The 25,584-nt window shown below is 39.9% G+C and overlaps 1 protein-coding gene across 2 annotated transcripts in view; it reads left to right on the forward strand.

The window, feature by feature from the left end:
- The window catches only part of CHN1 (chimerin 1), a gene marked incomplete at both ends in the record, with an annotated part of 49,052 nt that overhangs the window by 13,126 nt on the left and 10,342 nt on the right, over positions 1-25,584 (forward strand). Inside the window, 3 exons of one of the 2 annotated variants that reach the window (XM_080720079.1) lie at positions 9,001-9,085; positions 22,183-22,356; positions 23,112-23,189. In XM_080720079.1, coding sequence (XP_080576205.1) covers positions 9,001-9,085; positions 22,183-22,356; positions 23,112-23,189 — 337 coding nt within the window. The remainder of the gene's footprint in view (positions 1-9,000; positions 9,086-22,182; positions 22,357-23,111; positions 23,190-25,584) is intronic. The other variant, XM_080720080.1, reaches the window with a different exon arrangement.

The following is a 25,584-nucleotide window of genomic DNA, read 5'->3' on the forward strand; positions in this document are numbered from 1 at the left end:
TTCAATCTAAAAGTAAAGCTATCAGGGGGAAAGAAATCACAATTGCAAAGTTTTATAATACTTTAAATATCCATATTTTGGAATGGAAAGTATTTCTGAGGGTCTGGTTATACTTGTTTTGTTTTTTATTATACAATTCTGTGCCTTTTTATCACACACATACAACCCCACAGAGAAACAACACACTCTAGTTCAAATTTATGGCCACTTTTTGAACTTAGAACAGAACACTGGCATCAGAAGTCATGTTTGTGTTCTAGCATTGATGTGGTTGTTTGTGATTCTGAGCCGGTTACTTGTTTGTGTGCTGTACTCTAATTTTAGAGATTCTTCTCTCTCACAGCCCTGATATTGATTGGGGAGACAGGGTAGATCATGGAAGAATCCATAGGGAAATTAATTCTCTATTAGTACACTCCTATACGGAATTGTGGTGAATGTTTTTATGAGTGGCATTGATAATTACTTTTATACATGTTTATTTAAACTAGTGTTTTGTACTCCATTTAATAAAAACAATTTTAAAAGTATTCTTCACATGAGAACAGAACTAAACTATGTGAACTAAACTATGTTGCCTGCTAATTACCCTGCTATAGTGAAACAAGTATTATAATCTGACCACATTATGTCAACTTTTCTCTGTAATTACCTCTCATAATTGAATATCATTTATTTGTGGCATGGCTGCTGTAAGTCTAATAGGCTTTTAAGACATTTCCTTCAATTTTGAGCAGTTTTCCTGCTCTTGAAACATTAGTTCACCAATTTTCTGTCATTTTTCATCTTGATCAGAGTGATGCTTCTGACTGTGTTAACTAGCACAGTTAAGTGTAAACCTCCAGGAGACCCTGCAGACCTCCTGTACAGTGGCCCAGGCAGCAGAACTTAGCAGAGGCTGCCTGCACCAGCCCCTTCACTTCCTGTTGCTGGCCCCAGCTGTGCTCCTCTGCTTTTCCAAGCACCTGGTGTTTCACCAGTTGCTTAACACTCAGCTTTAGCAAGTGCCTGGTGCATTTCTTCTGCTTTTCCTACTGTGGTCACCACATCACACCCTCCCATTTCATCAGAGGGGCACAAGGTCAAGGCAGGGTATTAGGGGCACCCACCTTGGCCCTATTTGATACAGACTTTTCTCATGCAATTGCAGACAGTGGTCTTGGCTGGATTTAATAAATCCACAAGCTGGAACACATTGCTTTGACACTCCTGTTTGAGATACTCCTCCCCGCCTTTTTTTTGCATGGAACCCCTGAATAATTTCATGCATTTACTGCTAGTAATCCTGGCCAGTGTTGTATGTATTCTCTTTCATTATATAATATACATCAAAAACTTAGGGATAAGAAAATTTCAGGTTATCTGAATCAAAAAGTTTAAAACCAACTGGGCATGGTGGTACATGCTTTTAATCCCCATACTTGGAAGGCTAAAGCAGGAAGATCACAGGTTTTTCACCAGCCACAACCACAGCACCTTGAGGTCCTCTGCAACTTAGTGAGACCCTATATCCAAATTAAAAATAATAAAATAGGGTTTGGGTTGTAGCTCGGAGGTAGAATGCCCCTGGGTTCAGCCTAATACCAATGAAAAATAAGTTTAAACCATCTTGGTGAGATTGGCTCTGAGTATATTTTAATTGCTCTAAAGATAAAAACTGGGAGATGAGGTGGGGGAGTGACTTTTCTGCTCAACTACTTGCCTGTCCACATTCCTTTTGTTTTTATTTATTTTATTTTTTTAAATTTTTTACTGGTGCATTATATTTACACATCATATTGGGGTCCTTTTGTTTTTATTTTGATCATCTGCTTTCTCTCTTCATGGCCTGGTACTAGAAGATTGACTCATTAGAGCCACCCACATGAGAAGCTGCTACTGAAATGTCATTGCCACTTCCCCAAAGTTCCCTTGCCCCACCATGTTCCAGTGGCCACCGCCATGTTTTATGCTTGCAGCAGGTCCCCCGGCTACCTCCCTGGCCGTTAGTGTCCATTCTTACTTCTCAAGGGAGTGTCTGGGCTGGAGGGATAATGAAGACAATGCTCTCCGTCACCTATAGCATGGGTATTTTTTCTTCATGTTTCTATTATTGGCATTCAAACTGGAGAAGTGAATGCTATAAACATGACGAGAAGCGGGTGTGTTGGTTTCCTTCATTACCCAGGGTTTTGGTCAGTATAACAGCAGACCTGATTGAAAATCATGGCTGTAGTTTTTGTTTTGTTTGTTTATTTTTGAAGTACTGGGGATGGAACCCTGGGGCACTGTACCTCCGAGCTATACCACCAGCCCTATTTTTCAGTTTGTTTTTATTTTTATTTTTGAAACAGGGTCTCACTGAGTTGTGAAGGGCTTTGTTAAATAGCTGAGGCTGTCTGCAAACCGTGATCCTCCTGTCTCAGTCTCCTGAATGCTGGGTTTACCAGTGCGCCACCAGGCCTAGCATGACTGTAGTTTTTACCTAGGTCACTGCCCATGAGATAGGTGACACTGATCCGTGCCCCCTGGGCCTCTTAATATCCCACCCATCTCACACTCTGTCCTTTTCAGTCCAGTTCTGACCAGTGCCATCACTGATAAGACTGTTAGGCTCCACTTACTAGTCCATTCCTTCTGTTTTCATTTTTGTGTTGTACTAGAAATTGAGTCCAGAAGCAGTCTGTCTTTGAGCTACACCCCAGCCTTTTTTTTTTTTTTTTTTTTTTTTTTTGAGCAGGGTCTTGCTGAATTTGCAGAGGGCTTCACTAAGTTACTGAGGCTGACTGACCATGAACTTGGGATCCTCCTGTCTCAGCCTCCTCAGTACTGATTACAGGCATGTGTCACCATGCCCAGCTACTTTATTCGTTTTAACACAGTGATTAATGTGAAAGAAAGTGCGTCCAGATGAAAAGCAATCTCGACTCCATGATAATGAGGCTGTTTTTTCAACTGCAAAAGAGAAGAAGGCTTTAAAACTAGTTGATTATGCCCTTTATTCATTAAGGCATTATTCGTGCTGTGTACTGCCACTTTCATTTGTCAAGATGGACCAAAAACTTTAGAGGTGGCCTAGAAAAGTATCTGTGGCCCATTTATCAAGTCGCCTTCCTTGATTCCATTTCCGACTTTACTACTAATGTTATATGCTGGCACTGATTGTTCTTCTGAATTGTCTTTCCAAAATATCCACCCCAAAAGAATCTTTTTTTTATTATGCCAGTGATTTGCTTTAGTAACTCTAAAGGGAAAATAGTGCTGTTTATAAAGGAATTGGTCACTTTCCCAACTAACAAATCTAGTGTATGTCTTTAAAGTCATACAGTAAAGATCAAAAGCAGAGACAGGTTTCTTCTTATAAGAAACATCAACTAAGGGTTTAGTGGGTATAGCAGAATAAAGTAAGATCCCGTTGGCATCTCATTTATCACAGGACCATGTCCATTAGCACCAGCTGTAAGAAATGCAGACATGCCAAAAGTTTTTCATTGTTAAAAAGGCCATAAAGAGGCAGATAGAACATTTTCTTGGTTGATACCCAGTGCTAGCAAAATTCTGTTATTCTGTTTTCTAGTTCGCAACTAAGAATCAGTTATTGGAAAGGGGAGAAAGAAATGGGAAAGAAGAAACATCCAACAGCCTAGAAAATAAGAAGAGACAAGAAAACTAAACACAGACAGGAAAGCACAGAAATCTTGGGACCTCCTAAATTTTAAATCCTACCCAAAAAAAAAAGGGAAAACAAAACACAGTGTCACATGAGGAGTTTCCACTAGTTGTATGTGTTGTAAAAGATGCAGTAGTTTTGATCCCCGCAACGCTGACCAGCTGCAGATCTGTGGTGGGTGTCTACTACAGTGGGACCTCCCAGGCAAAAGTCACAGTTGTCGCAGTCTCTCACTTCAGACCCAAGTCCCCGGGCTCCTTGTGACCATGTCAGGCCTCCTTTCTCCTGTGTTCCACCTTGTTCTTTCTTAACATCTTCCTAAGCTGAAGAAGTTCTAAGTGTGCAACTCTTGACCTTTTAATTATTTATAGTGAATGACTATTCCATTTTGAAGGAATCATTTTTAAAGTGAGTATTTAGACTGTAGCTATATCAAGTAAGTAAAATTGTCAGCAGATGTTAGTGCCTATAAAATTGTCTCAGGAAGTAACACCTGTTTTCATTGTGCTAGATGGAGCAGTAGAACTAAGAGCTATTTTTAAAGTGACATATAGTTATACATATTTATGGGGTACATTGGACTATTTCAGTACATGTATACAGTGTGTAATGATCAGATCAGAATAAGGGCATATCCATCGTCTCGAAAAATTTTCATTTTCCTGTGTTGGGACCATTCAAAATCCTCCCTACTGGACATGCAAGTAACTGCAGTTAGTCGTTGTTACCCTACTGTGCTGTAGGACATTGGAAGTTCTCTTTTCACCTTCTCCTCAGCCTCTGCTAATCACTATCATTTCTACTTTTTTTTTTTTTTTTTTTTTTGGTGGTGGTACTGGGGTTCTTGGAAGCCCTTCTACCTCCGGGCTACACTCCCAGACCTATTTTTACATTTTTTAAATTTGGAAACAGGGTCCCCTAAGCCAGCGCGTGCGGCTGGCTTCGAACCTGCGCGATCCTCCTGTCTCTGCCTCACAAGCGTGCGCCACCACGCCCGGCTCATTTCTACTTCTGTAAGATCAATTTTTCCAGCTTTCACGTTATAGTGGGAACATGAGTGTGTAACTTTCTGTGTCTGACTTATCTCACTTCACAAAGTCCTCCAGGCTAAAGAGCTAGTCTAAGTTGCACAATTTGTGAAAATAATTTTTAAGGTATATTTTCTTGATGTGGTAAAGTATGTGATTTTGTAACCATCACTGATAATATAAAACTGCATATATAAAGATGGGCATAGTGACACACACACTAGTACTTGGGAGGCTGAGATAAAAGAATCACAAGTTCAAGGCCAGCCTCAGTAACTTAATAAGACAGTCTAAAAATAAATAAATAGTGTTTTGGGTGTGGTAGATCACCCTTGGTTTCATTCCCAGATAAAGAAAGAAAGCCAGGCCTGGTGGTGCACACCTGTAATCCCAGTACTTGAGAGACTGAGACAGGAAGATTGCAGATTTGAGACTAGCCTCAGCAACTTAAGGAGAACCTTTTTCAAAATAAAAGAATAAAATAGGGCTAGGGATGTAGCTTAGAGGTAGAAAGTCCCTGGGTTCCATCCCCAGTACCACAATTAACTAGTTAATTAAATTTTTTAAAAACTGCATAAAAAGACAAAACATTTAGATAAGGCTCAAATATAGAGGAGTTACCCACTTAAAAAGAATGTGTCGCTCTTTCTTTAATGTGCTTTACACTGCTGGAGTATGGCTTCAGTGTCATAAGGAAAGAAACTTTAAGTCCAGCAGCCCTTCTTTGACTCTTGGCCAGCTCTGACTCCCCGCCCCCACTTTCCCCAAATTCCTCATTTGCCTCTAATAGAACTTACACACACTACGTGGGGATGAAGCCCCTTTGTTCTGATCCCAGGTGCCCACCCCTCTTGCACAGCTGTCCTGTCCCCTTTCCCTCTCCCCTCCCAACTCCTACTGAGAGCAAACTGCTTGCCTGAATCCCATCTCCATTTCACCCTAAGTGCTGGCCTCTTCTTTTCCCAGGAACATTCAACAGCCACTTCCTCACCTCATTCCAAACCACTTCTTCTGTTCTGCATCCATTAATGTCATTCTCCCCAGTCCTCAGGCCCCAACCCTAAAGGCCTAGGCTCTTCATCTCCTCTGCTCCCAGTTTTGTTAGTTACCATGCCATGTTGGATCTGCCTTCCAACTCACTCCAGCCTGTCCAATTCTCTTATCACCACTACCCAAGATCACACCCACACCATCCATTACCTGGATGGCTGCTAAGTATCCTCCAGCTTCACCCATTAATCTGTCCCTGCCCTTAAAGCCTCCAGTAACCCTGCATTGCTCACTGGGTAGAGTATGCATTTGTAGGCCTGAGACTGGCACTGTTTGCCTGTCTGTCCTCCCTCCCTGTCAGCCATTCCTTCTCCCAGCCCTGAACTTCTTACGACTCCCTCAACACGTAAGTTTCTCTGATGCTTTGTGCTGTGGATTTCCTTGGAATAGCCTTCCTAATGCACCCCACCCCAACACACACACACACACACACACACACACACACACACACACACACACTTTTTGCCCCTGATGATCACTGGCTAAGGGCTCAGCCTATCAGCTCAGCTGAAACAGCACCTCTTACCAGCTTTCTGCACACTCTGCAAAAGCTCTCAGTAGAATATTTCACACTGTATTTACCAGGAAAAATCTACCATGAACTTCCTAGACCCATATCCTTTTAATCTTTATATATGTCATCCCTTAATAAATGTTTATGAATGGATAACAATGCTTATTGAACTAAGCCACTTTTTTTGTGTGTGTGGTACTGGGGATGGAACCCAGGGGCATTCTACCTCCGAGCTACCCCCCCCACTATGTATATATATATTTTTTATTCTTTATTTTGAAACAGGATCTCACTGAGTTGCAAAGGGCCTCACTTAGTAGCTGAAGCTGTCCACAAACCACGATCCTCCTGTCTCAGCCTCCTGAATGCTGGGATTACAAGCGTGTGTCACCAGTATTTGTTTTTGATGACCTCTGAAAGAATGAAAAATACAGCAAGCAAATTTTATAAAGTCCAGTGTGATAGAGTCACAGAACCAAAAGACAATAAATAAATTCAGAAGGAAATCAGTTAACTGATGCAAAGAGAAGTTTAACAAACTAATGATGTTGCAAGGCTTATTTCTAGACCAGTTTCCTAAGGGCAACATAAGCTACCTTCTAAACAATTTTATGAAACTTGCCCGAAATGACTCATCAAGATGGCTTTATAAAAAAAAAAAAAGTCGCCGGGCGTGGTGGCGCACGCTTGTAATCCCCGCGCTTGGGAGGCAGAGACAGGAGGATCGCGCAGGTTCGAAGCCAGCCGTGCGTGCTGGCTTAGGAGACCCTGTTTCCAAATATAAAATGTAAAAAGAGGTCTGGGAGTGTAGCCCGGAGGTAGAAGGGCTTCCAGGAACCCCAGTACCACCAAAAAAAAAAAAGTCATCCAAGAATGAAATACATAAATAACAATTTCCTCATAATTACTTTCTGTGATAAAGCATGCATCCTTTAATTAAAGAACATTATGCCCACAGTTAAAACCCTTTCTGCAGCATTTGTAAGAACACTGTTCCCATGCTCTTCAAAATGCTATATTAGCCATTGTTTTCGGGAAGTTGAGGAAGGTAAATTTTGTTTTGTTACAACATCTCAGTAGTCTGCTTATCCCCAAAGCCCTTTTGCTTCAGTAACAACATCTCATCTTTGCTCTCCCAGTATATTATTCAGACACTTTAGCAGGAGATAAATGGCAGGTACCAAATAATTCTTGAGACTACCTTCATAGTTTTGTTTTTGTTTACCCTGCAAGTAAGTGATCTGGTGACCTGTAGGCCAATTTGCGTCCCAAAGACTCTCTGAAAGTAACTTCCCAATTCCATGGTGATTCTCGTGAGCATGTGGGTGTTGGCTTTAGTCAGTGCTATCTATTTCACACATTCCCAGAGTGAAACAAGATCCCGTACTTCATCCAGCACAGGAGTATCTGACTCTTGATCTTGGGCTGTGCTTCAGCACTCCTGGAAGTGCTTTCCGTTTACAGACTGTGTGCATCATTAGCAATCCAGAAACAGCTGTGTCTGCATTCCTGACCCTTTTCCATAAAAAACGTAGAAGTGATTATGGCCTATTTTTTAAATTAACATAAAATAATGTACTCAATTTCGCTTGGCAGCAGCCATAGTCCCTATCACACACTTCCTTGGAATGAACTCTGGGTCATTCACTGCAGCCTTATACAGATATTTTGGCTAGTAGTAGTATTTTCCACTCTGATTAAACCATATTTTACCAACTCTAGTAAGTACATTTTATTTTACATTTTAACATATTTTAAGATTGAGATTTATAGTCAGTGGCATGTAATTTAATTGGTGTGTGTGTGTGTGTGTGTGTGTGGTGTGTGTGGTGTGTGTGTCTTAAAAGTCATTTGGTTGTTTATTAAGCTAGGGTACTTTCCCTTTCCTGTACATAAAAGTTATAGGTATCTTAGCATTTTATAATCCTTTTTTCTTTGGGAATTTCTTAGTGAAAAGAGAATCAAATTCAGTAAAGCCTTTAGGAGCTGAATGATCTGTGAATAATTATTATACTTAACAAGGATTCTGATTAACTGTAGCTTCTGCATTTTCTGAAATGTGTTAATTCTCTTTGCTAACATAATAAGTATCAAGTATTTTTTAACAGAAATTGTCCTCTTTTATGATGTGGTTGTGACTAGTCAGTTTCACCCCTACCATCTGTGACCCATTGTGGTCACAGAAGGTAGATCACCTGACAAAATCTTAATGGATCCAAGACATACTTGATACTGCTTATCTTTCCTAATGACATAGGACTCAGAAATGCCAGCATTTGTATAACATATAGATAATGCTAGTGCCTGAGGAAACTGGAAAATTCTACTGTAGAATTTTTTTTTTGGGGGGGGGTGGTACTGGGGATGGAACCCTTCTACCTCAGGGCTACACTCCCAGACCTATTTTTTATATTTTATTTGGCAACAGGGTCTCTTAAGCCAGTGAGGCTGGCTTTGAACCTGCGCTATCCTCCTGTCTCCGCCTCCCAAGCACAGGGATTACAAGCGTGCATTGCCACGTTCAGCTAGAAATTAGTTTAAACGGTAAAATGCAGAATATTGGTTAGATTTATCACCTTATAAACACAAAGAGGAAATCAAGCTCTGAAAAAAATTTAAGTGCTTGTCAATTCTCCTAAACTAAGGTCCTTCTAAATGTAACCACATTGCCTGTCAGTGCTAATGCGGCTGTGTGCTCTGGTGTGAAACACTCTCCTCACCACGCGTCTCTTCTCTCCCCACTTTCCCTGTCTTTTCAGGTCCACACATTCCGGGGGCCACACTGGTGTGAATACTGTGCCAACTTCATGTGGGGCCTTATCGCTCAGGGAGTGAAATGTGCAGGTAAGAAGCTGCCCTCCTCTCCTGATAGAGGCTAGGGCCCCGTCACTCCAGCACCCATGCAAGCGCTGCATTCGCAGGCAGCCACTTTGGAAATTAGTGTTTTATCTGCCCTTAACCTTCTTGAGTTTGACGGGCAGAAGACTAGGGATCTAGTGTTACTCTACTGAAAAGAAAAGTCAGCTTGTTTAAAAAGCCTGATAAAAGGAGATAAAAAGTTAAAGCAGTTATGTTTAATACTTGCCTTTCATGTTGCAGTAACTAAATTTATAAGAATGATTTTTTTTCAAAGCAGTATACCAGGACCTATGATTGTTGCCTTGGAAACTGAATTTTAAAGATAACTTGTTACGCTGGATTGTGCTTACTAAATTTTTTTGAAATCAAAGCTTTAAAAAAAAATCTGTGAATATATCTTCTAAGATGGTTACCAATTCTCTAAAATCACTTAGTCACTAATATTTTCTTTGTGACATTTTGAAATCGTGAATGTGCCAAATCCTTTATGTAAAATACCCAGCACAGGAGAACATTTTTAAGACTCCTTAAATATGTTTTCCCAGATTTCAATCCCATTTAACCTCAAATAAAATTAATTTGCTTTGTCCTACTGGCATATGTATATATGCATAAAAACATACACACGCATTGATGAACTCACAGTATGGGAAATTCATTTGTATAAAACAACTATATTTAATACTGGTCATATATTAAAACTACTCTGAATTCTAATGTGGCCTCAAAATAATCATTTAAATTTTAAGTGTATAGTATTTTGATCATAAAGGATTTGTTTTGCTACTTAATTTGTAAAACTAGACTATCTTCTTCCATGTCATTAAGCATAAAGCTTTACACTAAAAAAGCATACTAAGACTAAATTATTTCAAAATGGTAACTATAATAACTGTTAGACTTTTCACTGAAAACACTCCCATTTCTTTTGTGGCATGAGGTTTTTTTGTGGGTTTTTTTGTTTGTTTGTTTGTTTGTTTGTTTTTTTGTGGTGGTACTGGGGTTCCTGGAAACCCTTCTACCTCCGGGGTACAGTCCCAGACCTATTTTATACTTTTTTTATTTTTGGAAACAGGGTCTCTTAAGCAAGCACGGCTGGCTTCGAACCTGCGTGATCCTCCTGTCTCTACCTCCCAAGTGCGGGGATTACAAGCGTGCGCTACCACGCCCCACGTGGCATGAGTTTTAAATGGTATATTTTCTTATTCATTATATGGAGAAATTTCTAAGGTCTGATTTTTTAAATTGCATTTTATTGAATAGTAAACACTGTGCCTTGCATGTGAACATTCCAAGTCACGCTTCTTTCAGTTATTATTCCCAAAACACCCTAAGGCATCATATGATTCCAGGCATATATCACTCACCAACCTTTCAGGAACCTCCCTGCCTTAGAAAGTGGGTTACCAGTGCCACAGGTGTGGACTTGGAACTGTGCAGAGGTGTCCATGAAGGAGCCTGAGCTCAGGGTCTAGCTCAGAAGGTCCAGGAGGAAAATCTTATTGTTATTGCTCAGTTAGCCAGGGTCAGGAGGAGCCATCCTTAAGAAGGCTGTGGCTGTGCGTGTGAACTGCAGAAGAGCAATATGGGAAGGAAAGTGTTGATAAAGCAGTGGTATTAAGACAGTTGACAGCTGGGTGTCGTGGCGCACGCTTGTAATCCCAGCATTCAGGAGGCTGAGACCGGAGGATCACAGTTCACAGACAGCCTCAGCTACTTAGTGAGGCTCTGCAACTCAGTGAGATCCTGTTTCAAAATAAAAAATAGGGCTGGGGGTGTAGCTCAGAGGTAGAATGCCCCTGGGTTCCATTCCCAGTACCACACACACACACAAAAAGACAGTTGACAGTGGGCATGGTGGTGCATGCTTGGGATCCCAGTTTGAAGCCAGCCTGGACCATTTAGGGAGACTGCATCTTAAAATAAAAAAGGCTAAGGGTAGAGGTCAGTGGAAGAACACCCCTGGTTCAATCACCAGTACCCCCCTACACATACATACACACACACAAACACACACACACACACACACACACACAGTCTACACTGTAGTTTTCCAACGACAAGTGGCAAGCTCCCTCCAAAGCGAAAATGGCCTGCTAGAGACGGCCTTGACCACCTGACATTCTGCAACAGTTTCTTAAGCATTTTATGACTCCCTATTCTTTACAAGGGTAATGATGTATGTCATTTACATTTGAGAGAGTGAAGGTCATTTACATAAGAGTCCTGAGTCAGCCATGAGCAGAGAACAGGCACAGCACATGTGAATGATCTGTGGCAATACGCTACAGTCCCAAATTATATTCAAAAGAAATGTTCCAGAACATCTATTGTAGCAATAACTGGGGAGAAAGGAAGAAAATGATTCAACCCCTCCCCCATGGCTGTCCACATTCATAGACTCTACCTCTTAGAGTGAGCAGAGGGCAGGAACAGAAAGAAAAGCCTTGAGGAGATTTTTCATTTTATTGTATCTCGTTCTTGAAAGCATCGTGTTCTGTGGGGATTTGGACTGTATTAATAAATAAGCACACATAAGCCCATATTCTAAAATGCAGAGGTTGGGGTTGGATGGCAATTCTTAGGCTTAAATTGACACAGATTCATCTGGCCTTTGAGCCATCTGTGTTATCTAAAACAGTGTGTAAAGAATAAAAATTTAAAAAGAGTGCACACTCTTTAGGCTGAATAATGGTCCTGGAACCTGTGAATGTATCACTTTCCAGGGCACTAAGGACTTTGCAGGTGTGATTAAACTAAGGATATTGCGATGGCGAGGTTATCCTGGGTTGTCAGAGTACACCAAGGTTCTTATAAGAGGGAGGCAGGAGCGTAAGAGTCACAGACAGTGTAAGGACAAAAGCAGAGTCTGGGAAGAAATAAGATGCTGGAAATGGCAAGAAAAGAAACTATTTCCTTAGAGCCTCCAGAAGGAACAGAGGACTGCCAACACTTTGGTTTTAGTCCAGAACCATAGGACAATAAATACATTTTGTTTTAGCCAGGTATGGTGTGCACACTTTGAAATCCCAGCACTAGGGAGGCTGAGACAGGAGGATCACAGGTTTGAGCAGCACAGTCATGAGAATGCTAAAATAGCAATTCTGTATCTCACCCACACCTTTCTGTTTTTAATATCATGTGAAAGTATTGGGTGGTGTCCACACCACCAGGCCAGCAAAATTGCTATAGGAATCAGATTGAATTCAGCTAATATTATAACAAGCAAGCTGTCCCTTCAGAACTGGAAGCTCTAGGCCAACTTAGTGAGACCCTGTTTCAAAAATAAAGAATAAAAAAATAGGATATCCTCAGTACTTTTTGTGGTGGTACTAGGGATGGAACCCAGGGGCATTCTACCTCTGAGCTATGTCCCCAGCCCTATTTTTTATTATTTATTTTGAAACAGGGTCTCACTAAGTAGCTGAGGCTGTCCACAAACCGCGATCTCTCTGTCTCAGCCTCCCAAGTGCTGAAATTACAAGCCTGCACCACCACGCCCGGCTTACATGTTGTTTTAAGCTACTGAGCTTGTAGTAATTTTTTAATAGCAGTAATAGAAACTAATAACTTCACCAGTAAACATTAAAGATACTATCTCCAAAGAAAAACGGCAAGCTTTCTGCCTACTAGAAAAAGAGATGTATTATCTGCTTCGGATCCCTAAGATAGTTTGTTTTGGTCTGGCTTCTTTTTTCAAAATTTCACCAAGGCAAAAGAGAACTTGTCAGGAATTTTTAATGGAGTGTTGGCCAAAAATAGCAATTCTGTATCTCACCCACACCTTTTTTTTTTTTAAACATCATGTGAAAGTACTGGGTGGTGTCCACACCACCAGGCTAGCAAAATTGCTATAGGAATCAGATTGAATCCAGCTAATATTATAACAAGCAAGCTGTCCCTTCAGAACTGGAAGCTCTAGGCCACTAAACACACCACAGCCAACAGGACAGCCATGAGAATGCTGGTCATTATGTCGATTGATCTAAAGCCCGGGAATGCAGGTGGCTCGGGCAGCATTACATTCGGTGTCATCTACCAACGCCTCCCCCTTACTCAGGCCTCCTGCTAAAGTGGGTTGGCATCTCTCACTGCAAGAGAACATCTAACCGCAGCTCAGGATGGATGCTCCACTTGCTCAAATACTTAGGACCCAGTTAGGGGGCCTTTAAAAATTAAGAATCAGAGGATGGTCATCCACATTGATTAGTTTGCCCAAACCATTGCCTTCTTTCCTTCCTTCATTGTAGACTAATCTCTTTATTAATCACTGAGAATGTCACCTGTCCCTCCCAGAATTCCTGAATTGTTTTTATTTTAGCCTTATCAGAATATTTGAGGAAATTAATGATGATAAATTTTGTTTGGTTTTGGTGGTACTGGGGTTCCTGGAAGCCTTTCTACCTCTTTTTACACTCCCAGACCTATTTTTTTTTTTTTTTTTTTTTTGAAACAGGATCTCTTAAGCCAGCACAGCTGGCTTCGAACCTGCGTGATCCTCCTGTCTCTGGCTCCCAAGCGCGGGGATTACAAGCGTGCGCCACCACGCCTGGCGTTGATGATAATTATTTTAAATAAGACATTTCAATTAGTTATTTATTAAAATGGCTTCACATTTCCGTATATCATTTATTGCTCCCTCAATAGAAATGGCAGAAGGCTTACTTTCTAATAATTGAAATTATTTCAAGTATACAGGAACCTAACTTTTAGGCTGAAGAAAAGAAGTAGTGATATTTTTTATTTAAATTACTTCTCTGATTGACTTTACTTAGAAGTTCTGGTTGTCCAGCCGGGCGTGGTGGCACACGCTTATAGTCCCCGTGCTTGGGAGACAGAGACAGGAGGATCGGCAGGTTTAAAGCCAGCCTCGCTGGCTTAAGAGACCCTGTTTCCAAATAAAAATATAAAAAATAGGTGTCTAGGATTGTAGCCCAGAAGTAGAAGGGTTTCCAGGAACCCCAGTACCACCACCAAAAAAAAAAAAAGTTGTGGTTGTCCTTGTAAATCAGTAAGAATTTGGTAAGACTCATTTAAGTTCCATATATCTACTTTTAGTTGAAAGCTGTATGTTCATAACTATTCTAAAGAACATGACTTTCCTCTTGATTTTGCTTGTGAAAGTTAATTACTTGTGATGCATGTTAAAATATGAGCTGTTCCACTTTTTATGGAGAGAAAATACTTAAGAAATACATTTAAGAAAACTCATTTGCTGGAGCATAGCTCTGTGGTGGAGTGCTTGCCTAGCATACATGTGAGACCCTGGGTTCAATCTTCAGCATTGCAAAAAAATAAAAATAAGACTTACTTGCAGTTATTTAGATATGAATGGTCATAGGAAATAATTGATAATTGTCTTTCCTTTCAAAATATGCATTACCATAATTGTGCTTTCCTTTAATCCTGTCAGTAGAATGTAAATATAGCAGTTCACTTCAAAAATAAGTCTCTCTACTTCTTAAGTATGCAGCATACATATATTTTAGCAAACATGTATATTAGAGAAATCAAATCCCCAAAAATATGAGAGTAGCCTAATGTTAGTAGTCTGCATAATAGAAATGCTTTATTAGGTACAGAGTAAAATATGGTTTAATTGTTATTCTTCCTTTCATATGTTTATTCTATGCTTATTAACTTGAGAGAAATTGGAAGGAGAAATGTGCTTTAATAGTGACATAAAAATAGCCTACCAAATCAAGAGTTATAACAAATGAAATCTTCTATAGACACCCCCTTCCAGCCCTATTTATAGTGTAGAGCTTCCCTGGAAAAAATGGAACTATATAGAAGTTATATGACTTTAATAAATAAATATGAAAACCACATAAAGTGTTAATGGCAAACTGAAATATTGATGATACACTGCTAGTTCTTGAAGCAGCAATTTTCAGAGCAAGATGAGGTCTGGTGTACTACACTGAGAACCTAAGGATATAAAAAGGTGCTTTATCACAGAAGGAGAAGGTACATATGTTTCCTCTAATATGTCCAAACTAGGAAACACAGAGGATACCAGTGGGACTCCAGATAATGGAGGGGAAATATCCGCAAAGTTTGAATGGAAAGATAGGAGAGGAGGAAGGCTTATCTTGATTAATGAGGGTCTACATCTGAATATGTGTAAAATTATGAATAAGACATGGTTAACCTGGACAACCATTGGTGGGAGGGGGAAAGGGAAAACGGGGGCGGGGGGGAGAGGGCACCAAATATAGTTTAAATGTATACTATTTATGTTCAATAAAAATTTGTTTAAAAAAATAAACACCTTCAGTAAAAAAATAAATAAAAATAAAAAGGTGCTTTATGTTAATGCTTTTGCCCTGTCTTGTAATCATCAGAAGGACTTCATTTCCAGTCTAGCCTAAAATTTGTCCTTGAAATTTACTGCTGAAATTGAGCATAATATATTTTCCAATAGTTTTATGTTATCCAAAGGAAAGAAAGGACTAGTTTAGAAAACATGTCCTTTTTCTTAAATACCTAAATGTGAGCTAGTCATTACTTTACCCTTTTGTCACTGCATCACAAATAAGCTCAGGAGCCTGATGATGCGTCAAGTAGAAGGTGGCTCCAAACTTTAGAAGGGAAAATGTTAACTTCAGACCATTAGTGCCACTCAGATGTTTTGAGATCATGTGGCTCTATCAAAAGCGTACTGTTTGGTATTCTATAGGATTTTTATTTATAGTTATACATAAGAAAAAATATGACCAAACAGGAGTCTAATGGTTAGGTTTTACCACTGCTTTTTTAAAAATCCTACCAGATCAGTCATTTGGTAAAAATATGGAAGTGCTTTTAAACTCAAGTATATATAATAATGGGTACAACACACATTGTCAAGTAAGAGGCTGAAAATAGCAAATTCATCTTCAATGCTGAAAAAATTTAACTCAGGGTGCATGGTGTACTGCTAGTGAAAAGAAGAATGTATGACTCAGTGGGAAGAGCATGGGCTGGGATCAGCCACCCAGGATGCAGAGCTCGGCTCCACACTTCCTGGCCAGATAACTCGTACAGTCCTTTAGCTACTCTGACCCTTACTGTCTTCATCTCTGAAATGATAGGTTGTAACCAGGGCCTTTCTGACTCAACCTGTGCTTACACATGAAAATATGAGGTGCTTCTACACTCTTATTAAATTTTGAAATTTTGCTGGGTGTGGCACACACTTGTAATCCCAGGACATGGGAGGCTGAGGCAGAAGGATCACAGGTTCATGGCCAGCCTCAGCTACTTAGTGAGGCCCTGCACAAGTCAGTGAGAGCCTGTTTCAAAACAAAGAATAAAAAATTGGGCTGGGGGGATAGCTCAGAGGTAGAATGCCCCTGGGTTCAATCTCCAGTACCACAAAAAATTATGAAATTTTGCTGAATTTTATATTTTTGAAACACTAGCTAAGAGTTCTTCCAGTTCTGAACAGGATGGATAAGTGTATTTCACTTTATTTCTTCCAACAATTATAATACCCAGCATCACACATATACAAAAATAACAAAAGATGCTGGGACAAGATCTTAGCATCAACCACAAGAGAATTCTGAAAGGCTGTATGTTTTTGTACCTCTTGTGTAGCTCAGCCTGGGCACTATAAAATTCATGATCCATACATGCCAACAGGCAGGAAGGGCAGCAAAGCCTGCTTCACCTAGCTAATACCCTGGGGAGAAGGTAGTACCCCAGGATGGAAACCTTTAGCCACACCTACTGTTTTCCTGGTAAACGCCATGAGAAAAGTCACATTGCTGCCCCTCTCCAGCGAATGCCAGAGCAACAGTTTGTGGGTGCACCTGCTCTACACTCCCACCTTGCAAGAGCAAGGGAGCACTCCTCTCCTGTGGATCTGGGCAGAGCGCCAGCCTCCACCCCTACCTTGCAGTAAGAAAGTGGCACCCTTCCTAGGCTAAGCCTGGGTAGAACTATATAGGATTTTTTTTCCTTTTTTTTTTTTTTTTTTTTTTTTTCCTTCAGTACTAGGGATAGAACCCAGGAGCATTCCACCTCTGTGCTACACCTCCAGCCAAATTTGTATTCTTTATTTTGAAACAGGGTCTCACTAGGTTGTGGAGGGCCTAAGTAGCTGAGGCTGGCCATGAACCACAATCCTTCTGTCTCAGCCTCCCAGGTACTGGGATTACAAATGTGAGCCACCGTGCCTGGTTTAGGATATCTATTTATTTGTTTGTTTATTGTTTGCCTGGGGATTGAACCAAGAGGCATTCTACCTCCAAGCTATATCCCCAGCTTGATTTTATTTCTTATTTGGAAAACAAGGTCTCACTAGTTTTTGAGAGCCTAAGTTGCTGAAGCTGGCTTTGATACTGTGATCTTCCTGTCTTAGCCTCCCAAGTACTGGGATTACAAACATGCACCACCACACCTGGCTCCTATACAGGAATTATGTATCTCTACCCTTTCAGCCCAGGTCTCTGAGCAGAGCCCTGTTTTCCATGACCTGCAGAAATGAAGCAGCTTGAAACCACTAGCAGAACTCTCTGTCCTCCACACCCACACTGCAGTTCCAAAACAGCACCCTCTCCAGCCTAGTCTATGGGCACAGCACTGACTTCCACCCTGACTTGCAATAGCTATCTGATGCACTATGCCGAATGTGGGGTAGAAGCCCACAGGTTACTATTCAGGTAACATATAGGTGAGGCAGGCAAAATAGCATGACAGAGCTTTTGTAAACTAGGTCACCACTGGGACCGCAGTCCACAAAAGTGAGTCCAGACATGCACTGTAAATCCAAACAAGCTGACTGCCTGCCGAAATTGAAGACTTAAGAACCACGCTCATACACTCAAAATACAGTTCAGAATTACTTGACATTTCAACTCAAAAAAAGCTACACGGAGATGACACCGGTGTTGGAGGCATCAGACTAGAAAAGCAGGTAGTGTAAAAATGTTCCCACCGGCAATTATGAACACTCTTGAGACAAATAAAACAGGACTTGTCAGGAAAGAGAAATGTAAAAAAGAATCAAAGAAGTTTAGGAACTAAAAAAATTAATAAATGAACTCACTGGAGGATGAGCTGATTAGAAAAATAAAGAAGACATAGGAAGGAATCTGAACTTTGAAGATGGAGCAATAGAAATAATCCAGTGCAAACAAGTGAGAGAAAATGGAATTTTACAAGTGAACTGCACCTCAGGCTTGCAGAAAAATGATGAAATAGTCTAACATTCACATTGCTGGAATCTCTGAAGAGAATGAAAAGTAAGATTTGGAAAGATAGTAGAAAAATGATGGCTGGGCGTGGTGGTGCACGCTTGTAATCCCAGCATTCAGGAGGCTGAGACTGGAGGATCACGGTTCACGGACAGCCTCAGTTACTTAGTGAGGCCCTCTGCAACTTAGTAAGACCCTGTTTCAAAATAAAAAATAGGGCAAGGGGTGTAGCTCGGAGATTGAATACCCCTGGGTTCCATCCCCAGACCTGCAAAAAAAAAAAAAGAAAGAAAAAGAAAAATGGTTGAAAACTCCTCAAAATTAGTAAAAGCAGAAGTCATGCATTACTTACTTGATGATGCTCTTATGTGAATTAAATGCATTAAAGAACAATGCAGATGTGGAAGTCAATACCCCAGTTATCTGAGCCCTTTTCAGAACTCTGCAGCCACATCTGACATACATGGAACTGACCTTGAATTCAGCTTAGCTTCTGACCTCAGGCTGATGATGACAATGCCGTATAACAAACGCTGGGGTACATTGAAAAGGCCCTTCAAAATGCTCTTTCATTCCCTTAAGTAGCAACATTAGTCATGAACACAAATTACTACTTGTAAACACTTCATATAAACATTCAGGCCTCACATGAACTCTAATAGACAAACGCTATTATCATTCCCATTTTTTATAATTAAGGCTCAGGAAGTTTGAGTAACCCACACAGAATCACACAGCTCATAGATTCTAGACCAATCTCTAAGTTATCCAAAATGTTAAAATATTCAGAGGATTTAAGCCTCAGTACTGCAAAAGTAAAAACAAAATTTTTAAAATTAAATGTTTGGCTGGGTGTGGTGGTGCACTCTTGTAATCCCAGTACTTGGAAGGCTGAGACAGGATGATCAAACAGTAGCCTCAGCTACTTAGTGAGGCTTTCAACAATTTAGTGAGACCCTTGTTTCCAAATAAAAATATAAAATAGGTCTAGGAGTATAGCCCAGAGGTAGAAGGCCCCTGGGTTCCATCCCTAGTACCACACACAAAAATTAATTAATTAAATGTTTAAGGAGGAAAATGTCATTTAAGTATGCATTTGCCATTGATTTGTTTTATGATTGAATTGGAAATTTTATATTATCCAATGTAATGTCTAGAGAATTTATGTTTTAGTTATGTCATTATTTGGACCTTATTTAACTCAGCATAGTGCTGCATCATTTCTTCAAGGAATACAGATTGAGCTACTTGGTCTGAAAGCCTTTTCCTTAATGGTGATAGTGTGAGGATATAGTTAGCACTGGTGATATCACCTTCCAAGTGTCCACTTAAATACATGCATATCCAGCTGCCCTCTGCACATGGAAGGTGCTTATACATGCAAATTTCTCAAAGTCTAACAGTTAATGAAAACACTTCCATTTGTGTGTTTGCTGATTTTCTTTTTGTGTATTACTATCACATATTGCCAGATTGCAGCTATTAAATTTTATCAAAAATCACAGTGATGCCGAGCGTGGTGGTGCACGCTTGTAATCCCCGCGCTTGGGAGGCGGAGACAGGAGGATCGCGCAGGTTCGAAGCCAGCCACACGCGCTGGCTTAGGAGACCCTGTTTCCAAATAAAAAATGTAAAAATAGGTCTGGGAGTGTAGCCCGGAGGTAGAAGGGCTTCCAGGAACCCCAGTACCACCAAAAAAAATCACAGTGGTAATGATGATCACTGGCACATCTGGTGTCGTATAATATTACAAATTCACTGGCTCGGTAATTTTCATGACTGTTGTCGATATGCTTTCCTCTATGCCCTAAACTGCAAGCAAAACTGAAGCTTGACCATAGACAGTTTCTGCCACATGAATGGTCTTCAATTTGGTTTCATTAAGACCTGGCTATAAACTGTATATACCCTACTTGGGCTAGTTCTATAAGAGGTCAACATAAAAGTTTTATAAATGTAAAAACAAAAGGGTTGTATAGCCTGGACAACTTAGTGAGGTGATCTTGTCTTAAAATAATAATAATAAAAGAGAGCTGGAGTTGTAGCTCAGTGATAGAGTGGCCCTGGGTTGAATCTCCAGTACCACAAAAAAAAAAGGGTTATAGTCTTAAAAACATAAAAGTGACATTCTAGTTGATTTACTCAGTTACAGCATAACACTTCTCAGTCTCGCTCAGCAATTATTTGAAGATCCTTGCTAAAATTTGACTGTATTCTTCTTGTTGAAAAACACAGTATCTCAAAATATAAAAAAAATTTGGAAACTGGCATCTTATAAGTTATAGCCCAGTAAAATCACAAAGCAAAGAAATAACTCAGTAGAAGCATTCTTATATAGGTACTAAGAGTAGGCATTAGAATTATCCATAGGCTTGAATCCCATCTCCACCCCATAGGTTGGATAAATGTGCTTGGTTTCCTCAGGTTTAAAATGGTAAGAAAAGGTACCTATTTTATAGGGCTTTGTGAGTTTAAACGAAACAGTAAATATAAAGCATGTGAAACAGGCCTGGCAGTTAGTTGTAAGTACTCAATAAGTTAGTTGGTGATAAGAATAGTGACAAATAATAGTTTTTTAGCTATTTTCAGCTGCTAGATGAATTATATATAATATTATATGCCAAAAAGGACTGTGAATAGATATAAGGAGCAACACTGTTTAAAGAGGGCTCTGGATACTCTTTTACTTTGGAAGGTTTAGTCTGCTTTATCTCTAATGTATTGAAGTCTAATTATAGCACACATTAAATATTATTTTATGTAACTTTAAAGAAATTGATTTTTATTTAGGCAATTTAACCTGTTTCGCACTGCTATAACAAAACACCACAGACTACATAATTTATAAAGAACAGAAATTTGGCTTCTACATTTTGGATGTGGGAAGCTCCAGGTGATGGCACCAGCACCTGGTGTGGCCCTTCTTGCTTCATCTTTACATGGCAGAGAAGGAGGTCAAAGGAAGATGCTTTGCCTTCACATGGCAAGAGAGAAGGAACCCATCTGCACAGCCTTTTTTACGTGTGTGTGGTACTGGAGATTTAATCCAGGGGTGTTCCACCTCTGAGCTATACCCCCAGTCCTGTTTTATTATTTTGAGACAGGGCCTCACTAAGTTGCTGAGGCTGGCCTTGAACTTGCGCTTCTTCTATCTTAGCTTGCCACGTACTGAAATTACAGGTATGCGTCACCACACCCGGCTTGCACACCCTTATAGCAACTTTGATCCACTCATGAGCAGAGCTCTTGTGATCTAACACTTCCCAGGGGTCCTACCTCGCTACACTGTTGCATGAATAGTAAAGAAAACAAACACATTTGAACCATAGCATTGGCTATTCAGCACAATATTTTTGTGAACATTTAATGAATAAACCTTATCTTTTTTTTTCTCTCTTATATGTTCCTGGGTCATACACCAAGTCAACAATGAGGCATGCTAGAAACCTAGCCTCCTGGGTTAAAACCAAAATATTCTAAGAGGAAAGAAGGGCATAATGTTTTTCTACCCTGGAAGAATTGCTGAGGCTAGTCCTGTTTGTTTGTTTGTTTGTTTGTTTGTTTGTTTGTTTGTTTGTTTGTGTGGTGGCACTTAGGATTGAACACAGGGGCTTTCTAACTCTGAGATAAACCTCTAGCCTTGTTTTTATTTTTATTTTGAAACAGGGTCTTGCTAGGTTTATCATTGTCTCATTGTTTTCTGAGGCTATTTTCAAACATGTGATCCTCCTGTTACCAGCCTCTCAAGTACTGGGATTACAGGCGTGCACCACCACACCTGGCTTTAGTCCACTTTAAAACCTACTTCAAGCTCAAATATCTCTTGCTAAAATAAACATTTAAGGATGCGCAAAATGGAAAAAATAATGATGAAACTTTCCTTTATTCTTCTCTTAGACTGTGGTTTGAATGTTCATAAGCAATGTTCCAAGATGGTCCCAAATGATTGTAAGCCAGACTTGAAGCATGTGAAGAAGGTGTACAGCTGTGACCTCACTACACTTGTGAAAGCACACATCACTAAGCGGCCAATGGTGGTGGACATGTGCATCAGGGAGATTGAGTCTAGAGGTGAGGTGTCCCCAGTGCGGGCCACGGTCTCTTACTTTGCCGATACTGTGAGTTCAGGGCCTCTGGGGGAGCCTCACCACACTGCACTGCTGTCTCCAGTATTTGGGGGAGTTTTGTTTCAGATGCCATCTCATCTCAGTCTGGAATGAATTAGTGTAACAAGTAAATAACTAGATTTCAAGGGACATTTAACCAGTTATAGAAAATGTGCTTAAAGGTAATTTATAGATGATGGCTCTAGTGTGCACAAGATGCCATGTAAAGACAGATTTCTGTTCTGGTCTTTATATTTTCTTAGGTCCAAGAAGCAAAGGTACAAACGCCCTCTCAAAACTATCCAGGGCCAAAAACCAGAGCTGCACCTAATTATTCTTCCCCACCTGGGAAGAACTGCAACAGGCCTAGAAATACAGTTTATCTGAGTCTTCTGTTATGTAAAAGAATTTATGGTGTAATTGGGGTGATGAATTATTTCCCTCAAGACTTAAAATTATCGGGTCTAATTAGACAACATGATGAGTCAAATTATAAATAGCCAGGTGACAGTAGGTCAGAATGAAATAACTGTGAATAAAATGGTTTTATTTTAGGAGAAAAGTGAGAAGGTTTTTAATCATGTATATCTTATTAGTCTTTCTGACATACTATCTTCTCAGAAGCCTGCAGTATGGAATGAAGTTCAAATTTGAAGAAAAAAAAAGACATAATTCCAATTAATGTAATTATCTCCCATGTTTTGTTTCCTTGTTTTACAGGTCTTAACTCTGAAGGACTGTACCGAGTATCAGGATTTAGTGACCTTATTGAAGATGTTAAGATGGCTTTTGACAGAGGTAAATTCTCAACACTGGTTAACTTAGGACAGTGGTACTCTTTACCAAAAAGTCACAACTGTGTTACTTTTTGCATTATTTTTCTAAATCATTAATAATTATATCTCCAAAATCAAGTTACAGTTTATTGTTGTATTAAGTGCTTTTTGTTTTTGTTTTTTCCTGAACTGGGGATTGAACCCAGGGGCATTCTACCTCTGAGCTACACCCCCAGCCCTATTTTATTCTTTATTTTGAAGTAGGGTCTCACTAAGTGGTGGAAGGCCTCACTGAGGCCAGCTGAGGCTGGCCGCAAACCTGAGATCCTCCTGTCTCACCCTCCTAAGTACTGACTGGTATTACAAGTGTGTGCCACCATGCCTGGCATATTAAGCGTATTAAACTGTCAAATTTGACAGAAGTGGGAAAGAAGCATAAACTTTATGCTTAATAAACTTGGATAAGTATTATAGTATTATATTACTAATATGATATCACTAAGTATCATATTATTAATATTTGTATATCCAAGTATTAAATGTACCAAAAATAGAGAAGAGGTCTGGGAGGGTCTGATCATTACAAATCTCAAATGTCTCAGTCTTCGTCACTCATGTTTCCCAGGTGTCCTTGTCACCAGGTGTGACTGAGATCCAAGTTTTGGCTCACGTGTTGGGGCCAGTCGGTGAGAGCAACAGTGGACGCTCTGGCCCAGGACCTCTGCCCACGGAGGGAGGAGGGCCCAGCCACAGAGATGCTCTGTGTGGCTCACTGTTTCAAATAGCATTTAGATTAGGACTTGTTTACGTGACTCTCCAATTGTCTTTGCTTTGAGTACTGGAATCTCAAATAAGGTGGTAGGTACCAAAGAAGAGCTATAGTCTTGAACACAGAAACTGAAAGAATCAGAGTAGGTGACCTTTAAAAATGCCTCTTTCTTTTACAAATATAAATACTTTTGGAGGCAGGAGGAACAGTGCTGGGAGTTGGACAAGTGTTCTAGCCCTTGAGCTATACCCCCAACCTGGAAATATATATATTTCTAGTTCTGTCACACTCATGTCCTATTCACAAACCTCTTACAGGCATTAAAAGCAGAAGACAAAAATAAGTTAAATAAGTTGGGTGTGGTTGCTTATCCCAGTATTTGGGAGCTGAGAAAGGCGGATCAAAGGTTCCAGGACAGCCTCAGCAACTTAGCAAGACCCTGTTTCAAAAACAAATAAAATCAAGTTCAGCCTTTCTCCTTCTCTATCTTTCCATTCTATCGTTGCTGGTATTTCCCCTCCATTATCTGGAGTACCACTGGTATCCTCTAGGTTCCCTAGGGTCCACATTCGAATATGTGTAAAATTATGAATATGGCATGGTTACCCGGGACAATCGTTGGGTGGGGGGGAAGGGAAAACAGGGGCGGGAGGGGGGAGAGGGCATCAAGTATAGTTTAAATGTATACCATTTATGTTCAATAAAAAATTAAAATAAATTAAAATAAATAAAAAATAAAAAAAACAAATAAAATGAATAGATTGGGGTATAGCCCCAGTATCACAAAAAATAAATAAATAAAATATTTTTCCCATTGATTCATAAACTCAAAAATACTATTAAACACCTACTATATGCCAGGTACTGTGTTTTTTACTTTAGATATATCAGCTAATTCATGGAGGACTTGCATTAAATAATAATCACATGATGGCTATTGGTTCTAGCTTAATGAATATCATAAGGGAAAATATTAATAATTGGAAAACTTAACATAGTCTGGTAGAGCGAGTGAGTTTAATTTAACATAGTCTGATGAAAGATGCTGGAGACTCAAAGCAACTTCTCCAAAGAAGAAATATTTATGCACTGATGCTAAAATTGAAGGAATTAATAGGAGTTTACAATATTTGAGTTGAGCAGCAAGAAATAGCAGGACCTGTACTATCAATGAAAGAGCCGTATGTGGAAGGAGAATGGTCTGCGATGCAATGGGCACTGAGACTTCCCAGAGGATTGTGTGAAATGGTAGAAGGTTCCCACACCAGCCTCCAAATTCTTTTTGCCCCTTCATGTAGCTGAAATATAAGAAAGGTGACTTTATTTTCCAAGCTAAAAGTTAGACAAGTATCCTATAACCTGGGAACAAGATTTTTGAAATCTGAATGGTTAATTAAAAAATGATGAAAAGATATTGGAGCAGGCAGAAGAGAAAGAAGCTCTTCTTTTTCCTGAGTAAAAAGGTTGATAGAGGTGATCTTTGCCTTTGTCATTCTTCTACTTTCTCTGGGCGCTCCCTTTTTTTTTTTTTTTTTTTTTTTTTTTTTTTTTTTGATTCTTAGGCCCCCATCACCACCTGCTTAGCCCCATTAACACCTCCAGTATGGGACTCTACTTTGCCTTCTATTTCCAGAAAGCACCATGTCCC

Source organism: Muscardinus avellanarius, assembly GCF_963383645.1.
Source record: "Muscardinus avellanarius genome assembly, chromosome: 2".
Classification (NCBI taxonomy): domain Eukaryota; kingdom Metazoa; phylum Chordata; class Mammalia; order Rodentia; family Gliridae; genus Muscardinus; species Muscardinus avellanarius.